General features: G+C 34.2%; 3 protein-coding genes across 4 annotated transcripts; all 3 read left to right on the top strand.

Annotated features, from left to right (window-relative positions):
- Positions 1–3,143: 3,143 nt before the first annotated feature.
- On the top strand, positions 3,144–9,395 carry PAH1 (Lipin family protein). Of its 2 annotated transcripts, XM_021433512.2 has the most exons (12): positions 3,144–3,574; positions 3,873–3,928; positions 4,043–5,678; positions 5,782–6,380; positions 6,475–6,548; positions 6,968–7,052; positions 7,683–7,769; positions 8,028–8,100; positions 8,417–8,460; positions 8,565–8,693; positions 8,790–8,885; positions 9,012–9,395. In XM_021433512.2, the coding sequence occupies exons 3-12, from the start codon at positions 4,205–4,207 to the stop codon at positions 9,063–9,065; spliced, it is 2,715 nt and encodes a 904-aa protein (XP_021289187.1). In that variant the 5' UTR covers positions 3,144–3,574; positions 3,873–3,928; positions 4,043–4,204; the 3' UTR covers positions 9,066–9,395. The 2 variants fall into 2 exon arrangements, with proteins under 2 accessions (XP_021289187.1, XP_021289186.1); XM_021433511.2 differs by lacking the exon at positions 3,873–3,928.
- Positions 9,396–10,877: 1,482 nt separating this feature from the next.
- LOC110420746 (centrosomal protein of 135 kDa-like protein) lies at positions 10,878–17,811 on the top strand. Its single transcript, XM_021434118.1, has 18 exons — positions 10,878–11,076; positions 11,173–11,448; positions 11,549–11,641; positions 12,406–12,458; positions 12,580–12,676; positions 12,759–12,832; positions 13,397–13,514; positions 13,836–13,946; positions 14,479–14,555; positions 15,012–15,078; positions 15,577–15,642; positions 15,931–16,038; positions 16,201–16,331; positions 16,547–16,613; positions 16,746–16,810; positions 16,883–16,970; positions 17,223–17,293; positions 17,378–17,811. The coding sequence occupies exons 1-18, from the start codon at positions 10,927–10,929 to the stop codon at positions 17,679–17,681; spliced, it is 2,016 nt and encodes a 671-aa protein (XP_021289793.1). The 5' UTR covers positions 10,878–10,926; the 3' UTR covers positions 17,682–17,811.
- A 2,882-nt stretch (positions 17,812–20,693) lies between these two features.
- LOC110420583 (putative membrane-associated kinase regulator 3) lies at positions 20,694–22,771 on the top strand. The gene is made up of 2 exons (XM_021433951.1): positions 20,694–22,036; positions 22,698–22,771. Exon 1 carries the CDS (start codon positions 20,745–20,747, stop codon positions 21,933–21,935), a length of 1,191 nt encoding a protein of 396 aa, XP_021289626.1. The 5' UTR covers positions 20,694–20,744; the 3' UTR covers positions 21,936–22,036; positions 22,698–22,771.
- Positions 22,772–23,977: the final 1,206 nt, after the last annotated feature.

The raw sequence follows: 23,977 nt of genomic DNA, 5'->3' as shown, positions 1-23,977 counted from the left end.
TTAGCTAAGATAAGATTACCAGGTGACATTAATAATATATAAAAATAAATTTGGCCATATCGCATTAATAGATGTTTGACAAATATATAAATATATACATTTATTTATTTTCCTTTTTCATTAGTACCGTATGGAAAAAATTATTTACATCTTTTATACCACTTGACATTTTATTGACTTTTGGGATTATTCTAATATATTTTAAACTCTTCGATATTTTATTTATATGTTTTAATTATATAAAAAAAAAGTATTAATGTCATAGTATAAAGTTATGAGTTTAGGTTTGGGTTTAATGTAAACAAATTAACTTTGATTACTATTCTTCTTCGTGTCAAGCTAACTTTAAACAAAGGCTATGTTGCAAATGTAAAAACTCTATTTGAAATGAAACATTATCGTTTTATGTACATAACATTTTATAACATAAAAAAACAGTTATTTGGCTATGCTCACAAGTTACTCAAAGTCAAATATTAAAATACTATAATATATTTAATTTGCTATCAAACTATTTGAATTTAAATTCTCATAAATTATATACATAAAAATTAATAAATTTTATTTTTTATTATATTTAATTAAATTTTATATTTATATTTTAAATTAAATATATTTTAATAATTAACGATTAATTATTAAAACGTCATTGGTTAATTTTTTTTTCATATAGTATTGAAGCGACATACAAGCATGTCATAAATAGATAGTAATATAAAATGATGACATGGTTAGATATTAGTTATATTAATGTTATATCATGTGACATGATAAATAATATTTTTAATAATAATAATTAATTATTTATTAATTATAAAATAAAATAAAAAAATTAATTGTACGTAATAAATAAATAAAAATTTATTTAAAATTTTTAAATAATTTAGAATTATTTTAAAAGTATTATACTAAAAATGAACCTAATAACGGTTGGATTAATTGTCAATTTTTCCAATTAAATTTTTCCCCTATTTTCAGGTGTTTCTCAGGAAGGGGAACCGTTTTTCTGGAATCATCTTCGGACAGATCCAATCCAACTGTAAACGCTGAGCGAAATCTGGACTCTTGGTTTTGGTCTTCTTCTTCTTATTCTCTTACTATTACATTTTAACGCACACGTGGAAGTTACGCGCAGTGTACACGTCACTTGTTGCTTTCTTTCGAAGCAAGTAACAGAATTACATAGAAACACGTTGGCCTTCAAATTATTACATTACAATACAACAAAAAACCAAAAGAAACTACCCTTTTCTTTTGGCCTTTTTCTTTTTAATGGTGGCTATGGCCAATTAAGTGCTCGCTTAATCCCACAAATACCCTTGTTCTTGCTTTAAAATACCGTTCTTGTCCTCCCTAGCTTACAATCAAATTTAAATATAGTTGTTTTACTTTATCCATTTTCTCATAAATAAATAAAAAGTTTTATTTTTTCCATTTTTTTCCAACGTGGACATTACAATGGACAAAAAATAAAGTAATCGGATAACAGGAATCTTAAGGGCTATTGGCTAAGGCAATGGTAGCAGAAAAGGAAACACGACAGGTAGTTAGAAAAATCAGCTTTTAATTTTTTTGGACATTAACTACTTACAATTAATTATAAAGATGATGTTATTTAATTCACTAATAATTTATAAAACTTGTATATGAAAGTATATCAAATATAAATCTCAATTAAATTCCATAAAACACTTTTAGTTAAAAAAAAAAACCACGTACAGCTAGTTAGTTTGGTCTTAATAGAATTCCTTCTTCAATAATTTATAAATATTTGTTTAATAATATATTTTTGACAGTTCAATAAAAACTAAAACCAGCTCAAACAATTCTCATCTGGCTTTTGTTTGTATAAAGAGTAATCTACACATTCCCAATGTTTCTCTCTTTTTTTTAAAAAAAAAATTGTTAAAGAATTTTCTTTGGTTTCTTGTACAGCATAAGATTACGATCCAGCTGTTCTTGTTTTGAATCAGTTTCTAGTGTTTTTGTCTTTAGAGATAATATTGTTTTAATTTGGATTAAATGGGTATTTTTTGTTTTTAATTTGGCACAAGTTTTTCCAAATATTTTAAGGAAATTAAACTTTTTGATGATATGCATTCGACATATCCCATGGTTGGGATTATGTGTTCTTGATTATGATTTAATTATCCTTTTAATCGAATTCGTCAATAACTAAAAAGTAGTGTGGCAGTGAGAATTGCAAATAGATGAATTGTTTTTGATTAATGCATTGTTAATCATATACATGTGATTTTTCTTGTTTTCATTGATCCATTACAATTTGGAATAAGTTAACCTCCTTAATTAATTCACAGTTGGCTTGTTCTTGGGAGACAATTTAAGTGTTTCCTATTAAGAAAAACTATTTTAGTTTTCTATTTTTTTTTTTGTCAGGGAAGACTGAAGAGGACAAAGAACATGTATTCTATCATTTTGACTTTGTCAACTAAATTCAAAACCCACAAGGCATTTCAAGTCCAAGATGATAACTCTGGTGAAGATATTATCAGATTGCTAAAGTTTTGGAGCAATTTTCAGTCTATTGCTCAGAAGATCTATCAGAAGACCTGGAAAAGAAAGGGATAAAATGTGAGTTGAGGCAGCTCTTTCAGCTCATATTGTGTGTATAAGCCATGCTCAAGAGGTTCCCCAATTTCAGAAATATTTAAAATTTTATTTAAACATGTAGTTATGATTTATAAGATTAAATATATAATTATGATTCTTGGCCCTCTCTTTCCTAGGAAACAAACCTAAGTCTTTTGATATTTCTTACCTGCCAATTAAATTCAAAAGATTTGTTGTACATTCTTGCATTAAGATAATTTAATTATTCAAAAGGAAATCAGTTAATGATTTCAGATTTTAGTTCAAGTGCAGCTATCAATACATTAAAAGATAAGCCATATTATTTTAGTTTATTATTATTAAGTACTTTAGGTAATAAATTTTTGATGATTTAGAGAAGAGAAATTTGAATTTAAAATTCTCACCCTCCAAAAAAAGAGAAAAATAATGAAATAAAAGGGTATTTTAGATATTTTATTTTGCAGTTTCATTAATTCAAGTTTTGTTCACTTCAGGACGGAGTCCGAGGTGATGCTGGTCCGGTTCCGTCCTTCGAACCTGGACAAAAAATTTAAATTCCCGAAACACCCTTAGATTTACGATAAATTTACACGTCGCCTTTCTCTCTTCGTCGCGTAGTTCCGTCCAAAGCACAGGACCAATAAAGCCATTCCATTTCAGGATTACCTATTTATTGCTTATTAGCCACCCCTCATGGCGATTGGCTGACTTTTCTTCATTAAGCATTTCCCCCCCTCCCTTCTCTTTTTCGTTTTTCCTTCGAAATAATTAAAAGAAGGGAAAATTGAAAAAAAAAAATCCAAAGCTTTCAGAGAATCATAACGACGACGGATTGTTCCATTCATCAATCACAGTAGAGAAACAGAGAACAACGTTGAAAATTCAAAAGAAAAAAAATTTAAGAAAAAAAACTGTCTCGGTTTTGAGCTGCGCAGATTGACCCTTTTGCGGGAAAAAATTTTTGCCCCAATTTTTTAAATCTGTAAGTGTAATGACTTTGACTAATATTTATCATTTTTTTATGTTAAAAGTTTGAATTCAAGAGTTTGATTCTTTTATCTGCAATTCTCATTATTTAAATGCATTGCTATCTCTCTGTCTCTTATCAATCTTATTTGATTGCTTTAATTGTACAATCAACGTTTATTTTCTGTTTGGTTGTTGAGAAAATTGGAGGAAAAGTAATTCGAGTTGTTGATGTTTCTAGAGGTTAAGTTTTTCTTCTTTTTATAAGAAATGTATTTTAACATTCTAATCTTTATATTGGGTTTATATAATAGTCGTGAAACTGGGATTTCAAGATTTGGTATGAAAGTGGTAGCTGATAGATTCCTGGGTTTGTCTTCTTTCTTTTCATTTTCTTTTTTTTTTTCATTTTATTTTGTTGCTGATTAAAAGGAAACATTTTAGGGTTTAATATTTTCTTGGTTGACTTTTGAATTGACTGCAGATACCAGAAGGTAAAGAACCAATATTGGTGAGAAGAACGAAAGATTTTGGTATTTACATTGATTTGTTGGATTCTTTTTCAATAGGAAATAAAGAATCTGAAAAAAGGTTTAGATATTTTTCCTTGAATTTTGTTAATCTGATAAAGGTTTAGTTTTGACAAATGAATGTGGTTGGCAAAGTTGGGAGTTTAATTTCTCAAGGTGTATATTCTGTTGCTACCCCTTTCCATCCTTTTGGTGGGGCTGTTGATGTGATTGTTGTTCAGCAACAAGATGGGACTTTCCAAAGCACACCTTGGTATGTTCGGTTTGGGAAGTTTCAGGGTGTTTTAAAAGGGGCTGAGAAGGTTGTCCGCATAATTGTTAATGGCGTTGAAGCAGATTTCCATATGTATCTTGATAACTCTGGGGAAGCATATTTTGTAAGGGAGGTTGATTCGGGTAAAGGTAGTGAGACAAATGGAGATTTGAAAGATTCTGATGGTGAAGTGATTCAGGATGACAGTAATAAACATAGTTCTGAATTTTGTAGAATTGAACATAGTGTCTCAGATTCTGGGGTGGCTCAGTTGAGGGATGAATGTGAAGCCACATGTCCAAAACGGCTTGAAAGGGCAGAATCTGACACTAGGTTCTATGAATTTCAAGATGAGCAGTCCTCTCTAGAGGGTTCAGTTAATTTGTCAGAATTTGGTTCCGGCCGATATGAGGGTTTAGATGGTGAGCATTTGGGTGAAGCACAAGTTTTAGATTCAGAAGTGATCTTGTTCAGTGTGGACGGCCATATGCTGACCGCCCCTGTCTTAGCATCAGAACAGAGTCCTGAAAATGTGCAACTAAGCACACCTCAGTTCCATCTAGGACCAGGTGAAGGACCTGACTTTTGTGAGGGTAGTGAGGAGTTTAGTTCAGGAGATAATGTGTTGACTGCTGACTATATTAGTAAGCTTAATTCATCAGCAGCTAAGGGTTCCTCTGACGATGTTTGCAGCGTGAACAGTGATTCTACTGCTTTGAGACACCAGCCAGAAGTTTGTGAAGAAGGTGGGGAACATGTCTGTCAAACTGAAGAAACTCTAAACCTTTCTAACCATGAAAGTGAATTGAGCCGGCAAAGTGATGTTGAAGATGCATCTGTGCATAATAAGAAGGAGGATGTTTTTAAGAGCTGCTTGGAACTATCTGAATTAGGCAGACATGATGAGAATACTGATTCTGAAGAAATAGATAGCCCATTAGGAACTCAGCTTTCACAAGATAAACCTTCTTCTAGCCCTTCAGACATTGATGAACCTGAAGATGGAGCTGTTGGCGACTCCAGAAGTGAAGATGTGTTGTCTCCCTCTTATAGTCCGAATTCTTCCAACAATAATGGATCTCCTGCTTTACCGGCTGAGGGTGAACCTGTTGAAATGAAAGTGTTGGACACAGATTATATGGGTTCTAACGGTGTGTCTGTTGATTCCATTGGTACTGACCGAGAATGGAAAGATGAACAGTTTGGTACATCAGCAGCAACTGAAGGGATAAATGGAAGTCCTCAAAGTCCTGCACCTGAGGATAAGAGCAGCAAAAGTGAAATTGTGGAAACTGAAGCAGCTTTTGGTAAAGAGATTGAAACTAATGCTAGCCTGGGTAAGGAATTAAGGGCCTTTGCCACCTTTAATTGTTTTACTCTCCTACTCTTGCTCTGATTCTCATGGAATACTTAGTTTCTGTCATTCACCTATATTTTCAGGATTTGAGATCTCACTCTGTGGAAATGAACTATATGCGGGTATGGGATTGGAGGCTGCAGCAGAAGTCTTTGAAGCACACCGCATAACAGCTGAGGAATATAAAAATTCTGCAATGTCAATTATTAAGAATGGAAACCTAATCATCCGATTTGGAGAGCAGTACTTGCCATGGGAAAAAGCTGCTCCTGTTGTTCTCGGAATGGCTGCATTTGGTTTAGAGTTACCTCTTGAGCCCCAAGATGCAGTCCCTGTTGAACAAGATGAGTCATCAAACCCGAAGGATGATGATTCTATAATCACTTCCACGTCCTCTGGCCGCAGATGGAGGCTCTGGTCTATACCGTTTAGAAGGGTCAAAACCCTTGAGCACACCAACAGCAATTCATCTAGTGAGGAGGTATTTGTTGATACTGAATCTGGTCTACAAAATTCACAATCAGATTCAACTCCAACATCCAGTGGAAGGATTGAATCTCCCCACAAGCAATTTATTAGGACAAATGTTCCCACTAATGAGCAGATAGCATCCTTGAATCTGAAAGATGGTCAAAATATGATCACTTTCAGTTTCTGCACCAGGGTTCTGGGAACACAACAGGTTTCAATTCTCTACTACTCAATTCTTCTGGTATGTTTGCAAGGTTTGTCGTATGCTCGAATTTTAGCCTCTAAAACCTATGGATCTTTAACAGGTTGATGCTCATCTTTACTTGTGGAAGTGGAATGCAAAGATAGTAATCTCAGATGTTGATGGAACTATTACCAAGTAAAGATTCTTTTATCTCCTGACGTTACCTCTCTGCATTATTTTAAATGTTCTAGGTTTTACCCATTTACAGAGCTGTATAAACTTACCTGTGATTCTTAGCATGATATTTATTCTAGAAATAGTAGAGAATTTCCTGACTAGACATCATTATGGTATGAGTATGGTACTGGAGCTATGAACTAATAAATTAAACTGGACTATTAAAGAAAAGGAGAAAAATAAACCATATGCTTATATTTGAAGTTGAAATCAGATCTTCCATTATGATTTTTATTATTAAAGCAACAATTAGCATTTCTAGAAGCTGTCATACCTGAATTGGTTTGTGGTTAAATCTTTCTTTTGAAATATGTTTCAATCATGTATAGTTTTAATACGAGATGTGTCTGTCAATAATTTTGATGTATTTCTTGCAGGTCAGATGTTTTAGGCCAGTTTATGCCTTTAGTTGGAAGGGATTGGACACAATCTGGTGTAGCTAGACTTTTCTCTGCTATCAAGGTTTGCTTTTTCTCAATTTGTTTCATTGTTCAACTTGCCTTAATTGAGCCTTTGTTCTGTTTTGGACTGTCATGCACAATTAGATCCAGGAAATGGCTCCAGTATGCTCCCTCCCTTTTTTAGGTTCACAACTGAAAACAAAAGTTGTCTTACATTTTGGTTTATAAAAGTTTCCACTGATGTAAGTGATGATAAATACCTTCATCATGTTTTAGACAGCAAGCTTATGGAATAACATTAGTATCATGATGATGGGAACATTATCCCATTACTGTTGCGCTTCTTAACCATTTTTTTTTATATGTATTTTTGCACTCCTTAGATACCATGTAGTAGCAAAATCCTTTTCAGAAGTTGTATCTCTGTCTGTTGACGTCTCTCACTAACATGTGCATGTGCATGCGCAAACACAATATTGTTTCTAGGGAATATCTGGTTCCAGTATCTGGTCACTTTGGATTTTAGTTTAAATGATTAATTTTAATTGAGTGTGGTTATTTATTTATTTCTTATGACAGCCAGTGTGTTTCTTGTATTTATTCCATTAGCTAACCTATGTTGACATGCATGTTAGTAAAATGATTTCCTTGGGTATCTGATGTCAAATACTTAAGTTTATGTTCACAACAGGAGAATGGATATCAGCTGCTGTTTCTCAGTGCACGTGCAATTGTTCAGGCATATCTAACCAGAAGTTTTTTACTCAACCTGAAACAGGTAGTGAAATAGCCAGGTTTTGGTGTTCTTAACTGAATATTTCAATATTAGAACATTCTATGAGTTAATTTTTTTAATTTTTAATTCTTCAAAAGTATTATTTGTATTAGGAAATACTAGTTTTCCTAAAAGGCTATATGAAAAATAACAACTAAAGAAACAAGTTAACATTTTGAAATCATCTTCATTCTTAAGATGGTTTGATTTTGAAATTATGAGTTTGTAATCAATTTTTCACTGATTGCTTTGGTTTTGCAGGATGGAAAAGCTTTACCCAATGGACCTGTTGTTATTTCTCCTGACGGTTTGTTTCCCTCATTGTACCGTGAAGGTAAGATCTTGCCCTTTTTTGGGACATTTTTTGAAATCTAGCTTGTTTTTAAAGTTTGCATCACAATTTTATGGTTTCAGCTACTTGAGAGCAAAAATACCGATTACATCCCATCAGAGAACCTATAAGTGATAAAAGTGGCTGTCTTTGCTGTTTTGACCTTCTATTTATATCAGAATCTTTAGGCTATATCGTCTAGTTACATGCATTATCTCTCCTCCCCACTCGACCCCTTTTCTTCTTTTTCTTCCTTCTTTGTAATAATTTACAAGTTAACCTCTGATTTATTCTGCAATTTCCCCCTTATTGATGCCAGTGATAAGAAGAACACCTCATGAATTCAAAATAGCATGTTTGGAGGTAAATTCTAAAATACTAAACCTTTCTCAATGTAGATTGAAACAATTACTTGCAACCGGATCAATCTTTTCGCCTTTGATTTCTTTCTTTTATGCGCATTGCAGGATATCAAGAAACTTTTCCCTTCTGATTACAATCCGTTTTATGCGGGCTTTGGGAACAGAGACACAGATGAGCTCAGCTATAGAAAAATTGGGATCCCAAAGGGCAAGATATTTATTATTAACCCAAAGGTACATATTTTCTATGGAAAAAAGTGAAGGAAAGGAATCGAAACATGTCCTGGCATTACTGTATGAACTTTCTAACAATCTGATTCAAACTGGCAGGGTGAGGTGGCTATTAGTCGTATTGATGTGAGGTCATACACTTCGTTGCATACTCTTGTCAACGACATGTTCCCCCCAACCTCGTTGGTTGAGCAGGTAAGGAGTATATTTCTTGCCTCTTTAAATAGAATGCAAAACAAGAACAGAAAAATTCTCTGCCACTGTCCCTGATTTCTTATGGAGCCTTGAATGATATCCCTGAATTTTCCGATACCTTTGCAGGAAGATTTTAACTCCTGGAATTTTTGGAAAGTGCCATTGCCAGATATTGAGTGAGATAGTCGGTGGCTTACAGAATTCAGTTTAATTCTTCCAATGAGATGATCAATAGCATGAAGTCCCCCATAGAGAACAGAGTTTTCTGACATTCTTCAAGTTTTTAACCTTTGCTTCCACTGTCACTCACTCATTTATTTTCATTGATGACCTTCAAGTGGTCTGTAAGGACTCATCTTGTATTAGATAGATAGTCTAAGTGAATAAAATCTGAAGTCATTGCTTCCCATAGCTGTATGTACCATTAGAGATCAAAACATTTGTTTGTTGATTTAGTTTATGATTTTATAAAGTGTAATTAAACCCTTTTTATATTAATTTAAATGAAAATACTCATCAAGAGAAGCTGGCGAAGAAAATCCAAAAATATTTAGATATCTCTAATTAGATAAAGAGAAACTCATAAAGCAAGATTCAAACTTAATTACAAGCAAAAACATATATATATATATATATATATATATATATATATATATTACCACATTATATGATATTGGTCTTAGAAATTTCCCTTATTTTTTAATATTGAGAAATTGCTTTTGATGATGAATAAGATTTTCATCTTATAGGTAAAGCAGAGGCAAATAATTATGGAAAAGAGGCTTTTTCCACATTTAGGCAGATTATTCATTCTATAAATTCACGAAAGCCACCATGGTGATTTTTTTTCCGAATTACAAAATTAAATTTAATAATTATAATTCTTTTTCTGAAAAAAAAAATAGTTATTTATATTGCATCATCACTAAAAGAGTTAGGTGACATAATAATACGGTAATAAAAAAAAAGAAATTATCGTAATTGAGATAAGAATTTATTTTTGATGCACGGTCTACATTATTATTTAATGAAAAAATATTATTTCATAAATATATAAAAATAAAAATTTAAAAATTCTTTAGAAGAAATATTTTAAAAATTATAAATATTTATTTTTTAAAATTTTTTAATTAATTTATTGATGAGATGATAATATTTGATTTATTATTAATACATGTAATTTATATACCCATGATTTATTTAATATAAGTTTTTGAGACAAAAGCAAATAAGTTTTAGTAACGAATTTTTAGTAATTTCTTTTGTTCTCTAAAAGTTAAAAAGCATAATACTTAAATAAAATTTTAAACTATTTAATAATATTTAAATAAATTTTTATTTTTTTATTAAGTTCAATCAAATTTTTGTATTTTTATTTAAGTTAAATAAAATTTTATAACTAATGATATACTAATATTCAATAGTAAAAATATTATTTATTGTTTTATATTCATATAATGCTGATATGATATTAATGTGAAGAGTGAAAAATATTACGTGATTAAATTATTATATCAAATTAATATGATATGTCATCATTAATTATGATATGTCAATATGTTACATCATAATTAATTATAATATTTTAATATATTACATTAACGTCATGATATGTAAAATAACAAATGATATTTTTATTAAATCAATCATTAATAATAAGAATTTATTTGACTCAAAATAAAAAATATAAAAATTTATTTAATTTAAAATAAAAATATAATAAAAATATAAAAATAACAGCAATACCATATTTGCTGGTCATGGATATCAATGGCATTTTTATTTTTTAATTTTGTGAAATTTAGAAAAAGAATGTTGGTCATTAAACAGAAAGGAGGAAAGCGAAACAAAAGGCATGGGACTCGTCAATGTCCAAAGTTATTTATCTATTTTGTTTTTGTTCTTTGACTTTTTCTCTTCCTTTCGTCGCTTTTCCTAGCATGCAGAAGTGACAGCTTTTTTACGACGATATTCAAACGCCTTGGTCGTGTTTCCTCATTTATTTTCGTCGGAATTTCGTCGTCTTTTGAGGTAGGGAGAAATGTCATGGATAAGAACGGCGGTGAACAGAGCGGTGGAAGTAGGAGGCAACAACAACCTGACACGCACCGTAAGGAGCTACGCCGATTCCGTTGTGCAACATGCAGGGTCCGCCGTCGCGGGAGGTGCCAAGATGATCCAGTACCGCATTGTAATTCACTTTTTTTTTCTAGCTTTCAGTTCCAAACAATGGCGTTTTCTCTTCTTTCGGCGGGATTTTTTTTTTTAATATTTTTGAGTTATTCAGGCGGCGAGGAATATGCAGAACTTTCGGCTAACCGTGAAGAGACTCGAGGAAGTTTCGGTGTCATGTAGAGGAGTTGAGAGAGTTCAGCTTTTAAGAAGATGGCTCGTCGCCCTAAAAGAAATCGAGAGATTATCTAATGACCAAAACAATAAAGATATTACTGACGATGAAAATACTAACAACAGCGACACTACAAAGAGTAATGACAACGACGAAAACGCTGATGATCAGTTTTCTTTCGAGGAGTTCAAGGATCCTCCTAAAAAGCCAATTTTGGTCGGTAATCTTTTGTATTTCTTTTATCATTTTATCTTATCTTGAAGAAAGTTGTTTCAAATTTTCTTGATGTCTGCAATCTGACTATTGATCATCACAGGTCTATTACTTTGATCCTCAAATCAGCCAACCAATGAATTTCCGAGAGGTTTTTCTTTACAGTCAAGCTCTTGAAGGCATGACGTTGTCTATGGTAGATGCCTGATTGATGCCAATGTTCTTTTGTTTGCATTGGAAATGATCATGACATAGTTATAGTTAAAAGAAAGAATTAGCAGTGCATTTATGGTAATCATAAAAATTTTGTGTAAGCATTGTGCTTGCATTCATAATGTTATCAATATTTTGCTTGGCAATGCTTGCATTCATGAAGGAAATAATCTTAAAACTAAAGCATTTGAGAAAATATTGTGATAGCTGACCATTGAAATTTACTTGAGTTTGAAGTCTAATGATGTCATAGTTTATGTTCCTTCTGTTGCTTCATTGAGTTTTCATGCTCATGGGAGAGCATTTGATGGATGCTCTCATAAGCCATAGCTTGATTCTTCATTACTAAGATTAAGGATCATCATCTGTTATCAATACCGTATTTAATCTAATGATCATTCTGAGTAATTTGAATCATGTTATATCATTAGGTTAGGCCTTTTTCGGCTGGATATGTGTAATCTAGATATCTATAACCTGCTGTATCAACCTGGACTCCGGCAGACTAATTTACGGATTCATATGGTAGTTAGGGTATACCATATTTTTTAAGAACCAACCGGAAAAACAAGTTTTGTACTTGTTTTTAGAGGTTTTGGCACTGCTACTGGCCACTAGAGAGCTGCAGCATTATGATACTGAAATTTTCTCTTCATTTTTGTGTAACTTTGAGTGCAATGCATATTTGGGCTTTGTATTTGCTGATCGATTGAGTTTAACCGCAGGGTACTCTTTTGTATGACTCAGATTCTTGAAGCACCAAATGAGGAAGAGGTTTCACTATTTTTGGAGATATTTAGGTGGTTTTTCTCACTCTTTTAGTAACTTTTAATGTCTGATACTTGGCCATACTGGCCTAAATTAATCTCTTAAATATATTACACGAATTTCAAGTAGACTTCTTTGTTTGGTCATATACAGGATCTGTCTTGCAGGAGGAAAGGAAGTTCATGAGGCAGTAATGAGCAGCATAAAGAATTTAGCAATGGCATTCTCAAACTATCAGGAGGAAGTGCTGGTAAGTACATTGTACTTATTTTACCTTAATGTATAGCATAAATATGACCTCTTCCTCTCATTCTTTCCCTCTTATTTCTCAGGTAAAACGAGAAGAATTACTCCAATATGCTCAAGCTGCAATTGCAGGGCTCAAGATAAGTGCTGATCTTGCGAGGTGGTTAATGATAATATCTTTTTTATTGCTGCATATTTGGACATTAATTTACGATTCACAACTTTCAAATTTCTACACTTCTCTTTGTATTTTACAATTATTGTTTCAAACCAACTACTATGTGCAGTGCTTATTTTGGTGTTTTCAATGATTCTGCTTCCATATATTTTCCCTTAACATCCTTGATCTGTATTACATAGGCTTGTCATAGACCTATGGTACCTGCATTAGTGTGGGTAAGGGCCTATGCGGTATCTTGCATCTCAAAGGGATTAATCCTGGCCTTCTTGGAAGAAAGATATATCACTCATGGATGTCAAGATGTGACTGTAATGTTCCGTGGGATACAAATTTTTGAAGGAAATACTGTTAATTAGATTTAGAAATCTTGGCCATATTTGAACTTTGATCTTCTAGAAATATCACTTTTGATTGTTTAATATGGATTCGTTACCATTTGTTTAAATGTTTAGGCAATTATAAACACTTGTAGGCATGTATAATTGTCACAAAATAGACTGAACTGTAATCTTTCCCTCCACTTGTTTCTGTGTCTGCTATCAGAATAGATGCTGAAGCCTGCAGTCTAAAGGAAAAACTTGGAGAAATGAAGGCACTCCAGAATCCTTCAAGTGAAGGTCATGAAGAATCACCTGAAAAACAAACTGCTGCAATGATAGAGGTATAAATATTCATGCATACTTGTGCACAATTTCTGGTTTGGAATGTTGTTGAACTAAACTGACCAAACAACCTGAACAAATCATAACCGTTTCCCATTAAAACTGAGAAGCCGAATTAACCAGCCTGTTTGCACCAAATTGAGTTGGTCAATTCATTCTTTTTTTTTCTTTTGGTTAAAACTGGAATTTGCTCATCTATAAATAACTATTGCTACAATCCTCTTGCAGTGATATCCTAATATTCATTTGCAAAATAGAGTGAAAAAGTGCTTTATCATTGCAGTAACGTATAAAACTGAATGTTTTGATCTTCCCTGTAGGCTCTTAAAGAAGCTCTTGGACAAGTGAGGCTATATTCCAGATTGGAGGCACTCTTATTACAGAAAAAATCTTTAAGCAACGGGGATTCTCCAAAACTTCATGCTGAAAAGGTGCTTCTCTTCCACCTCAAAAGCAAGCATCTCTTATTTATATTATATGGCAGTTGGTTCACTGCAATGTGTTAAACAATATTTGAGGCTAACCACCAGCGCTTATCTTTTAAACATATGGGCAAGATGCTAAGGTGTTTTTAGGAAGAGAGTTCATGCTAACCTGTTGTAAGCAAGGTCATCGTTTGATACCCTGCAGTTCTTTGTTCGTTCTGTTAATGCACCCGCTCTAATCTGTTACCCTAATGAAAGTGTCTTTTTTACCATCACATCTTGGAAAGATCTGTTTGCAAACCAAAATCTGTTCAATGATCACTTGCAGATTAGTTATTGAAAAAAAAAATGGGAATCTAGTACGCTGTCATGTCTACTGTGATAGTGTTTTTATAGTTTACCAACAAGTGTTTCTTCTTTTTTTCCTTTCAATCAATTAGATGTTGTATGGTTTATGCAAATAGCAATGGTTCTCCTGACCCTCTGCTTACTAGAACTGTTAATTATGCTATTATAATATGGTCCATTTTTGTTGTAGGTCGACAAATTAAAAGTTTTATCAGAATCTCTCGTTAACTCAACCTCAAAGGCTGAAAAGCGCATTGTAGAGCACAGGTTTTAAAGGGATCATTACTTCTCTATTTTCCCATTTGAAATGTTTAGATCGTTGTGTTGTCCTTTTCTCATTTTAAAACTGTATGCACTGACATTTTAGGGCAAGAAAACGCTCAGGAGTCGGCTACTTATAGACAGTTTCTTATTTAACTAGATTGCATTACATGAATTTTAATTTTTGAAAGTTAATTAGTGAAAGAACTAAAACTAATATGAAGCTGGGAAATTTGCTAGTGTTAACCAGATATGTTGGTTAGATGATCATTATTAATTCGACAGCAAATATAACATTTCTTGTCAAATAAGGCAAGGAGAGTTCCTTCTGTCTATATACATCGTGTTTTAATGGCTTCTTGCAGTTTGTTTTTTTAATGGAAATTTCAGTTGTCTGCTTTAGCATTTTATAGGTACAAATTCTCTCTTTTTAATGTTCTTGTCCATCTGTAATTCAATCAGGTTTCAGAAAGAAGAAGCTCTCAGCTTTCGTGTTGCTAAAGCCAACGAAGTCAGCCAACATGAGAAGGTACTATTCCTCAAGGGAAGCTCTGTCCTTGTCTTATGAGAATGTTAAATGAAGAACGTAACCATTATTCATTTAGATTGATCTCTTTCTGAGATGTATACAAGGCATTGATCCCTCCTTAGTTCTTCCTCCATCTCCTCTTTGTCGTGACCATCTAGGAGGCATCAATCTATAAAGTATAAGTTCCTTTGAGAACTTTTGTTTTCCATTTATATTTCTGTGAAACTGTTTCTGTTATACAGAGTATGATTGACACTCAATATAGTCCCTATGCTTTCATTCTATTTATCAATTGATTTATCATCATCATAACATAAAGTAACGAGGACTCAATTGGGACTTACAATTTATAATTCATATCTGTGGATTAAGTAATACTTTCTCAACTGGTTTCTTATGTGACATTTGTACATTAAAGTAAATTTTTATTTCTTCTTTTTATTTTTCTTCTTTCTTTTCTCGAGGAATATGAAAGATATTTGACATGGTATTTCCCAGGAACTAGAAGAAGGGATTCAGAAGCTTGAGAAGCAAAAAGATGAACTTGAAGCTGAATTACAGAAGGTTTTTCTTTAACACTCCCCACTACTCTCTCTCTCTCTCACTTCTCTTTTCTTGGGCAACTTCTCTTTTCTGAATGGTACATCATCAGGCATTCCTCAGTTAAGATTCAGTTCCGCCCTTCTTTTGTAAATATACATTTGTGGTCATGTGTGTCAAAGATGAATTGCCAGTTCTATTACCTCCAATACCTTAATGCTATATATAATTGCTATTGCTACATTAGTCCTGGGGTTTTCATCCATATCTTCTAGAGTGGGATTACAGTTTATGGATGTGAATCTGGTTCAGGTCAATGCATCACTTACTGCTGCTCGAGCACGCCTTCGCAACGCCAAGGAAGAGCGAGAGCATTTTGATGAAGCCAGTAATCAGATTCTGTTACTCCTGAAATCAAGGGTATAATTGCTTTCACTATCACCATGGTACTAATTAGATCATATGCTTTTATAATGATCCATCTATTCATATATATAATTTGCAAGACCAGTTTGCCACCTATTCTGAACCCCTAGTTTAATGTCTTCATTTTTTCATTCTTTCTATTTCTTTTGGTCATAGGAAGAAGAAATTTCAAAGTCGCTTGCTTCATGTAGAGTAGAAGCAGATGTCGTTAATGCATGGATTAACTTTCTGGAAGATACATGGATTCTCCAAACCACCTACAATGAACAAAAGGAGAAGCAGGTCAAGTACGTACATCAATTTCCTTTTGACCAGCTGATGAATTGATGTCAGCCCTCCTATAGTTTTATTGACTACACATCCTTCTGAAAATAAGAAATGGTTGCGATATCACATTACTTATGTAATTAATAGTTTATACGACTAAGTTGATATATCTAACTCTAAACTGTGAAACGATTACTTTGAGTTTGATTTTTTTATTTCCTTTTATATTTGCTAGTGGTGAACTAGAGAGATATGGAGAATATTTTGTGAATCTGGTCATTCACCTTCTATCTGCTTACAAGGTATTGCTCTAATATCTTTATCCAGAAAGCTCTTCAAACTTAATGATAATATGTCCACTTGCCATTCTTGACTCTGGTGAAACATGTGTTCCTGTTTTCTTATTAATACGTTGGTATCTATCCTTTATTAAGGAACAACTGGAGCGTTCCATCTCACATATTAGACAACTGGTAGAGAACTTGAGCTCAAGTGAAAGGTATAGTGCTTTGTTTCTTTGAAAATTCAGTGCATGATTAAGTCAAGCTTCTTAATTGTTTTACTAAATCAGGTCAGGGAGAGCAGCTAAGGATGAATCTCAAAAAGGTCTTAACCAAAGGAAAAATGTTGAAGAAGAATATCTGAACCTTGAATCCAAGGTATCTATGAATTTTCATATATTGAGACAACATCTGAATGTGGTTTATTTTCATTTAGAGTCATATGCTACTTTTCTGAGTTCCTATAATATTACAGGAAGCCTTTTTCTTTTAACTCATCTATTGTGCTTAGGGCCCTAAGAGCTAGACAAAAAAAAAAATCTTTTTATTGTTTGTATTTATTGACTAGCAGTAATGCAATATGCACCACATTATCATGTTTAGAAATGACATGATTCCCTTTTTGTGCAGATTTCAAATACCTTAAGTGTAGTGGATTCAATGAAAACACAGTTTTATTCTCCAAATGAAGGCATTCAGAGGTACACAATTCTATTTTGTTTCTCTTTCTCTTTCTGTATGAGGAAACATAACACAGCCATTAATGGTTCATGGTCCTGATCCAGGAAAAACAATCAAAGGGTCAAAGAGCTATTTGATAATCTTGAAAGCATTAAGGGAGAATTTGAATCCATTGAGAGACCAACTTTTGAAGTTGAAACTCCAAGTCAAAAATCACAGTCACCATCCAGCGCAAAGGCACAGAGAAGTCCATGGTCGCGATTAAGGTCTTCCTCAAGGAGGGCAGAACAGAAGAAACTGAAATTTGAATTCGAAAATGACGATGGAGAAAGTTCAGAGTACGAGACAGAGGAGATTGTTGAGTGGGAGTATGATGCATTTGAAAAGGATCTAAAACCCAGCAACTAACCAAACCAACCAAATATTGCCTAATTTATCTGGCAGATGTTGTTATCATGCATGAATATGCCTATGAAAAGAGGTGAAGCTATCTTCTGGCTCCACTGCTCTATGTAATTGTGTAAGATATCTAGTTACTTTGGCAACAGCTGCAACTAGAGGATTGAAAGTTCATTGTATGTCCAATGTTATGGTGTAAATTCTCCAATGTTTTCATACTGAAATTGTATAGATAACTCAGAACAAATGTAACTTGTGTGTAATTCTTTATACCAAGATATTCTCTATTTTTCTTCAGGCTCTATGGTTCTAGTAATTCAGTAATCAGGAATTCTTTCTCTGTTTGATCAACAAGTAATTTACTCATCTTCCTGCAAAAACAGTAACTTACTCATCAGTGGAACATGTTTTCATGCAGGGGAGGACAATGTGAAGCATGAAATGGTAACATGGCTGATCACTCAGACCCGATACAAAATTATCAACAAAAACTATCCAAAAAGAAATAAAGAAGGGGACAGTTCCCTGAAATTTTTACCAGCAAAATATGCAAAAGCAAGAGGTACAATGGCACACTTCTGCCAAAAGGGGTTGATTGCAGTAACACTGACCTCAGGAAAGCTACAGCATAAGGGTCATTAATGATGTTACATTAGATGAATTCGTCCGCTCTGAGAACTCAATAAAAGATTGCAATAATTTGACAACTGTAGTACCACCAATCTTTCCAGGATTCCTGAACATAATGCATTCAAATCAATGGGTTCTAAAGAGTGTTCTAAAAGACCCAAAACAAAACAACTTTAAAGGTCAGTACCGTAAATGATAAATCCACTTGTAAAGCGCAGTTCTCTGAAAGTGACTCCCATTGACCCATTGGGCCTTGGCTTTGAACTTTTAGGTGTCACCTCTGAGGTGTAATTGCTACTTTGAGTCTTTTTGACAGGGGCTCAGAAAGGCAAATGATGCAGCCATTTTACAGTTTAAAAATGCCTGAAGCCGCAATGAAAGGTGAGAGATCCCTCTTTGAACTTAGTGACCATCTCTCCACCTGTACATGAACCAAAGCTTTTGGTTGCTCAGACCAGCATCACGTGATCACCTGCTTCAAGTGTTGCTGCAAAAACCAGCTTGCCTTATTCCGGAGCAGTGATTGGCTTTCTATTTGCTTCCTTTTGAATCTTCATTGCTTTAACCCCTCAAATATAAATAAATAAAAAATAAAATAAAACCCAAAATTTTTTACCCTCACTTGCAGTTAAATTTGCCTGTCAAATTCTTTTACTACTAAACTGAACTTGAGATTGCCCTCATTATGACTTAGCATTCCTTCTCATTTCTGCTGTAATTTGTACTTTTCAGGATTTAACAGGTCTAGTTGTACAAAACTACAAATCCAAGTGCTGTGTTCTTATTGAATATTGCGGCTGGTTTTGGATCAAAGGTGGAGGATTTTGACCAAAGTAAGCTATTAGTACAAGAGCAGACAAGCAAAAAGCCCTCAAGCCTAGGATAAACCTCGTCCCACCACCAAAACATTGGGGTTTATGCCCTGTTTTTATTTTTCTGGGTGAGTGGAGCTTATGCTTGTTGTTCGTGAGGTCAAACAGCTGCAGTGAAAAACTTCTAAAAATGGAAGAATCAAGAGAGGAAAAAGGGTTCAAAGTGTTTCTCCCCATGCTTTGACCTAGTCAAATGGTTGGCACACAAACATTGTCCCCATAGCGATAGGCTGACATAGCACACATAGCAGTTCTTGGAGACAATAATTTAGCTTAAAGATTGCAAACTTGCATTATAATAGTACCCACCTCTCTCTCTCTCTCTCTCTCGTAGGGTCTAATTTCTTTATTGAATTGTAACCCTGAAAGTGCAAAAAACCAGGTTTTGAAAAAAGGGCTGGCCTTTTGAAATTCAAAATCTTGCCTGCAGAGAAGTTTGCGGATGTGCAGAAAACAACAAGTCTGTTGTATATATAAATGTTATAACTTGATTAGCATTTTGTTTTGTATTCTGGGAATAATTCTGTTTCTATCTTAAACACTTGAAGGGTTCAGGATGGAACCAAAATCAAATAAACTAGAGAGGAAAACATACTTACTTTACTTACCAACTAGCTTGAAGAGTACAACTTTGCAGAGTGAGAGTGTAAAGATTATGGTGTGGTAAGGGAATGGGATACACTTAAATTGAGGGCAGACCGGCAGATGCCTAAAAATCCTTGAGGACTCCCAAGTGGATACACCATCATGCATATCATAATTTCAAATAAGATTCCATCTGATCCCTTTTGATCTATTCTTCTTCTACTTTCATTTTCTTAAACACTGTTGAACAGATTTGTGTGTGCTGCTTACATTGAAACTTCTAATAAAAACAAAGGCACTGTCACCTTCTTGCTGGTGGTGGAAGATTCTTACCTTCTGCACCACATCTTCAAGTTCAAAGTATATAAACATGCAACACCCAAGTGCCTTAAAAACATGGGGTGCACCAAGATTGTTATCCACTTTTTCCTACAATCGACACAGTCCTTGCGTTATAGGGATTTGATCAGATGGTTTAAGCACACCCCCTTAAGCTTAACTAGCTGAATGGGTCAGAAGTTCATTGGCTATGGATGCAAGCTAAATTCAAAAGAGAAAAAAGCATAATAATAAATACAATGTGAAGATTCTTTGCATTCTTTTCTTTCAAACTGGAAGATTGTTGTAAGAAGACGAAGTGCAGAATTTAGGAGGTAAAAGGGCATGAGGTAAATGATGGAATAGTAAAATAATAATAATGATAATAATGATAATAATAGTAATAACAGTAACAGACTCCAACCCAAGGCTAGTGTATGCAGAAGGGATTAAAATGCAAAATGCAAAATACTACATACATGGGTCAGTCAGAGGCTGTTCAGCTGAGGGGGAAAAAATCCACACTGTTTTCTACATTTTATTGCTTGGAACCATTCGAGATATTACTACAAAGGAGAAAAAGAGAGAGGAAAAAATGGAAAAGACCTGACAACTCCTTACCTTATGATTTTATTTTTCTAACTTGGCTCCATCCTCACTTTAAAGGATGCCCCTGCCCTCTCTTTCCTCACAAAGCTCACCTTCCCATAAGCTGAGCATCTCCGAGAGAGAGAGAGAGAGATTGTTGACAGTTCACAAGATGGCCACAAGCCAAGCTTCATGTAACCATGCAGATGAAGACTATATTGATATGGAGGTAAGCTCATCCTCCAACTTCTTGTGTTACTCTATAAGCTCTCCGCCACAAAGCATAGAGTTTGAGTTCCAAATGTGTTCAGTTGCTCGAGACGGAGAAACCTCGACTTCCCCTGCTGATGAGCTCTTCTACAAGGGAAAGCTCCTTCCCCTCCACCTCCCTCCTCGCTTGCAAATGGTTCAGAAACTACTACAAAGTTCTAACAGTACATTTGAGACCAAAACTGACGCACCCTTTGAAGAAAATTCTGCTGTTTCTTTCATAACAGGCTCTGCTACTCTCTCAACTAATACAAGTACCCCATTGGAATCCTGCAGCATCTCCCCGTCGGAATCCTGCAGGGTGAGTAGTGAAATAAACCCGGACGACTATTTCTTTGAATGGTCAACTGAACTGAATGGCTTCATTGGCAATGATTCGAAGAGGTCTTGGTCTAGAAAGCTCAAGCAGTCCTCAATAAGCCAAAAGCTCAAGGCATCGCGGGCGTATCTTAAGTCCTTGTTTAGTAAGTCTGCCTGTTCAGATGAGTCCTGTGCCAAAGCAGCATGCAATGCAGAAGCAGAAAATGTTTCAAAGAGCAAAGATCGTTTGAACAAGTACACGAAAATGGCAAAGAAGAACCCATTTGGAAAGATTGACAATGACAGATTCAAAATATCAAGTATTATCATGAAAAGCATTGACAAAGAGTTTGCTGAGGAGGCTGCAAATAGCCATAGGAGGTCTTTTTCAGGGGCTATTCAACGGCATTCTGCAATAAAGTCTTCATCTACATCAACATCTTCATCTGGTTCTTCTTCTTCTTCTTCATCTTTTTCATTCAGTTCAAGCGGATTCTGTGATTTACAGTTGCTGAAAAGGAGCAACAGCGCCAATTCAGAGATTGAAAGTTCAATTGAGGGAGCAATTGCTCACTGCAAGCAGTCTCAGCAGCCGCCTAGTTCAAGAAAGACTGCAAGTGAACTTGGGGTTTGTTCACTTTCTGTTTCAAAGATTGCAGTTAGTGGGGACCAAGAAAGACCAGGACTTCGCAGCATATGAATATGAAAATACTTTGGAAAGGACTGAAAATCCACCATAAGAAGCAGAAAGACAATTGAAGTTGATTGAGATGGTATTAAGTTCCTGTTACATTCTTCAAAGTGAGTGGCATTTTAATGCAGTGTGATATTCAGATACTTTGCATGATTTTCCAGCACTGTTTGACAAGACCAAACTTGTGAATTTTCCTGTAATACTTGTCTATGGAAGAACATATTGAAGCCCATTATTGTTCAAATAATAGAAGAAAAAAAAGACTAGAGATTCTTCCATGGAAGATTATCATTCAAAATCAATAGTCCAGCCCCACTTTATAGCTTCCTTTTTGTACTTGCTCAAGATATTGCATGATTAGAATTAGTTGAATCCAGTATCTGTTTGCTTGATTTTTCTTTTCCACCATTTCCTTTACTTTCCTTTTCCATTTTTTCTTCTTGGACTGGGACCAGACATTCTCTTTTACAACGACTTGCCAGTAAGCCTTAGAGCATCTTTTCACATTGGACAATGATCCTTACCAATTAACCTTAGTTTTACTCTACTGATGCTAAGTTTAATAGTCAATTTCTGCTGTTAACAATGAATAAATCAGCTGGAAAAACAACTGTCAGTTCCCCCTCAAGTGAAAAAGAAGATTTTCAGTAAAATCACCAGAACTTTAAGTCTGTAGATTCTGTAAGAAACGTGGTGTATTTTTTCAAAAGTTTTTTCTTTTACCTGAAGCTTTTTCCCTGAATTAGATTCTCTATTACTGTTTCTCAGCCTTTCAGGCTTTATCCACTGCCACTACCCCAGGTTTCAACTTTCAGGAAGCGGGGAGATATGAATATGTCCAGAAAATGAGGACTGCCATCTTTTTTATCTTTTTCTCTTTTGTAAAGAGAAATTTCACTTTCATTTGAATAATTTCAATTAATAAAAGATGACTTTAATTTCTCAACTTCAATATTAAAATCATTAGGAAACAGTCTGGTGATTGACCAAAAGTAAGTTCTGAAAAATCTTTCTATTTTCACCTAATCCAAACAAGCCAACAACAATGAGTGCCCTTTCTTTGTATGGGCTAAATATGTCCCTTTACCCTGTGAGTGAGGAGCTGGGTGCCTGCATAAGGGAGAGCGACCCTGCAATCCTAGATTAAAATATTGGGTTATAGATTATATTCTGATACCTAAAGACCTTGGTTAGAGGAGTAAACAGATCCTTTGTCCAGGACAAGCATGATCATCCCCCTGCAGAGCAGCATAGTCTACTGCATATTAAGACTAATCTATGCCTAAAGCTTTGGATTATTGCATTAGATTACTATTTACGAAATGGTCATTACAATGATTTTGATCACAAGATGTCCTCTTTCTGCCCCTGAGGATGGAAAATGTGTACTGTCATTATTAACCCCAAACTGAAAATGAAATGAACAGAATTTTAGCTGTCACAAACAAAACAAAAACTTTCACTCATCTTATTGTTATTTTCTCATGATTTTGACTAATCATGAGACTAAACAAAACATGCCTGCTAGATTTTTGACAAGATTGGAAGGAAAATAAGGAAATTGCATAGCAGCTAATTGACAGATGTTGGGCACCAGGAGTACAGACAACTATAAAAAGGCAACTCTTTTTCCCCACCTGTTTGATCAGGTTTGTCCATTTGGTGAGAGAATTTTAGTGCAAGGTACTCAAACTTGTAAGCTTGTAAAAAAGGATATTAAATTTCAATGGAAACTTGAACTATCTATGCATAAAGACAAAAATTTGGACACAAAAATTATATGGTTTTCCAGCACATATGCTTCATGTATAACTGCTGTAAGTAACTATGGGGCTAGCTAGGTTTGGCATGGAGGAAAGGGAAAGCAGAAGGATGAAAAATTGTTCCATCTAATGGTTAGCTTTCAATGTTGAAATGCAGATAACATAACCTAAGAATAATAAGCTTGTCCTTTCTTCCCTCGAAATGTACTGTTAGGGGATGGAACAGATCAAATACCTTACTAATGCATCCTCATAGTCCACCCTATAAGGTTCAGTAGTGAACTC

Source organism: Theobroma umbraticum, unplaced genomic scaffold, assembly GCF_002168275.2.
Source record: "Theobroma umbraticum cultivar Fairchild unplaced genomic scaffold, ASM216827v3 scaffold_86.0, whole genome shotgun sequence".
Classification (NCBI taxonomy): domain Eukaryota; kingdom Viridiplantae; phylum Streptophyta; class Magnoliopsida; order Malvales; family Malvaceae; genus Theobroma; species Theobroma umbraticum.
This window is presented reverse-complemented; position numbering and strand designations above follow the sequence as displayed.

Bases quoted from the DNA above. Each gene is read 5' to 3' on its own strand.
- PAH1 (XM_021433511.2), top strand. From the start codon at position 4,205: ATGAATGTGGTTGGCAAAGTTGGGAGTTTAATTTCTCAAGGTGTATAT. The intron at 7,770-8,027 runs GTAGTGAAATAG...TTGGTTTTGCAG, and splicing joins TTTTACTCAACCTGAAACAG to GATGGAAAAGCTTTACCCAA. The intron at 8,886-9,011 runs GTAAGGAGTATA...ATACCTTTGCAG, and splicing joins CAACCTCGTTGGTTGAGCAG to GAAGATTTTAACTCCTGGAA.
- LOC110420746 (XM_021434118.1), top strand. From the start codon at position 10,927: ATGTCATGGATAAGAACGGCGGTGAACAGAGCGGTGGAAGTAGGAGGC. The intron at 16,811-16,882 runs GTATAGTGCTTT...TTACTAAATCAG, and splicing joins AACTTGAGCTCAAGTGAAAG to GTCAGGGAGAGCAGCTAAGG. The intron at 16,971-17,222 runs GTATCTATGAAT...CTTTTTGTGCAG, and splicing joins ATCTGAACCTTGAATCCAAG to ATTTCAAATACCTTAAGTGT.
- LOC110420583 (XM_021433951.1), top strand. From the start codon at position 20,745: ATGCCCCTGCCCTCTCTTTCCTCACAAAGCTCACCTTCCCATAAGCTG.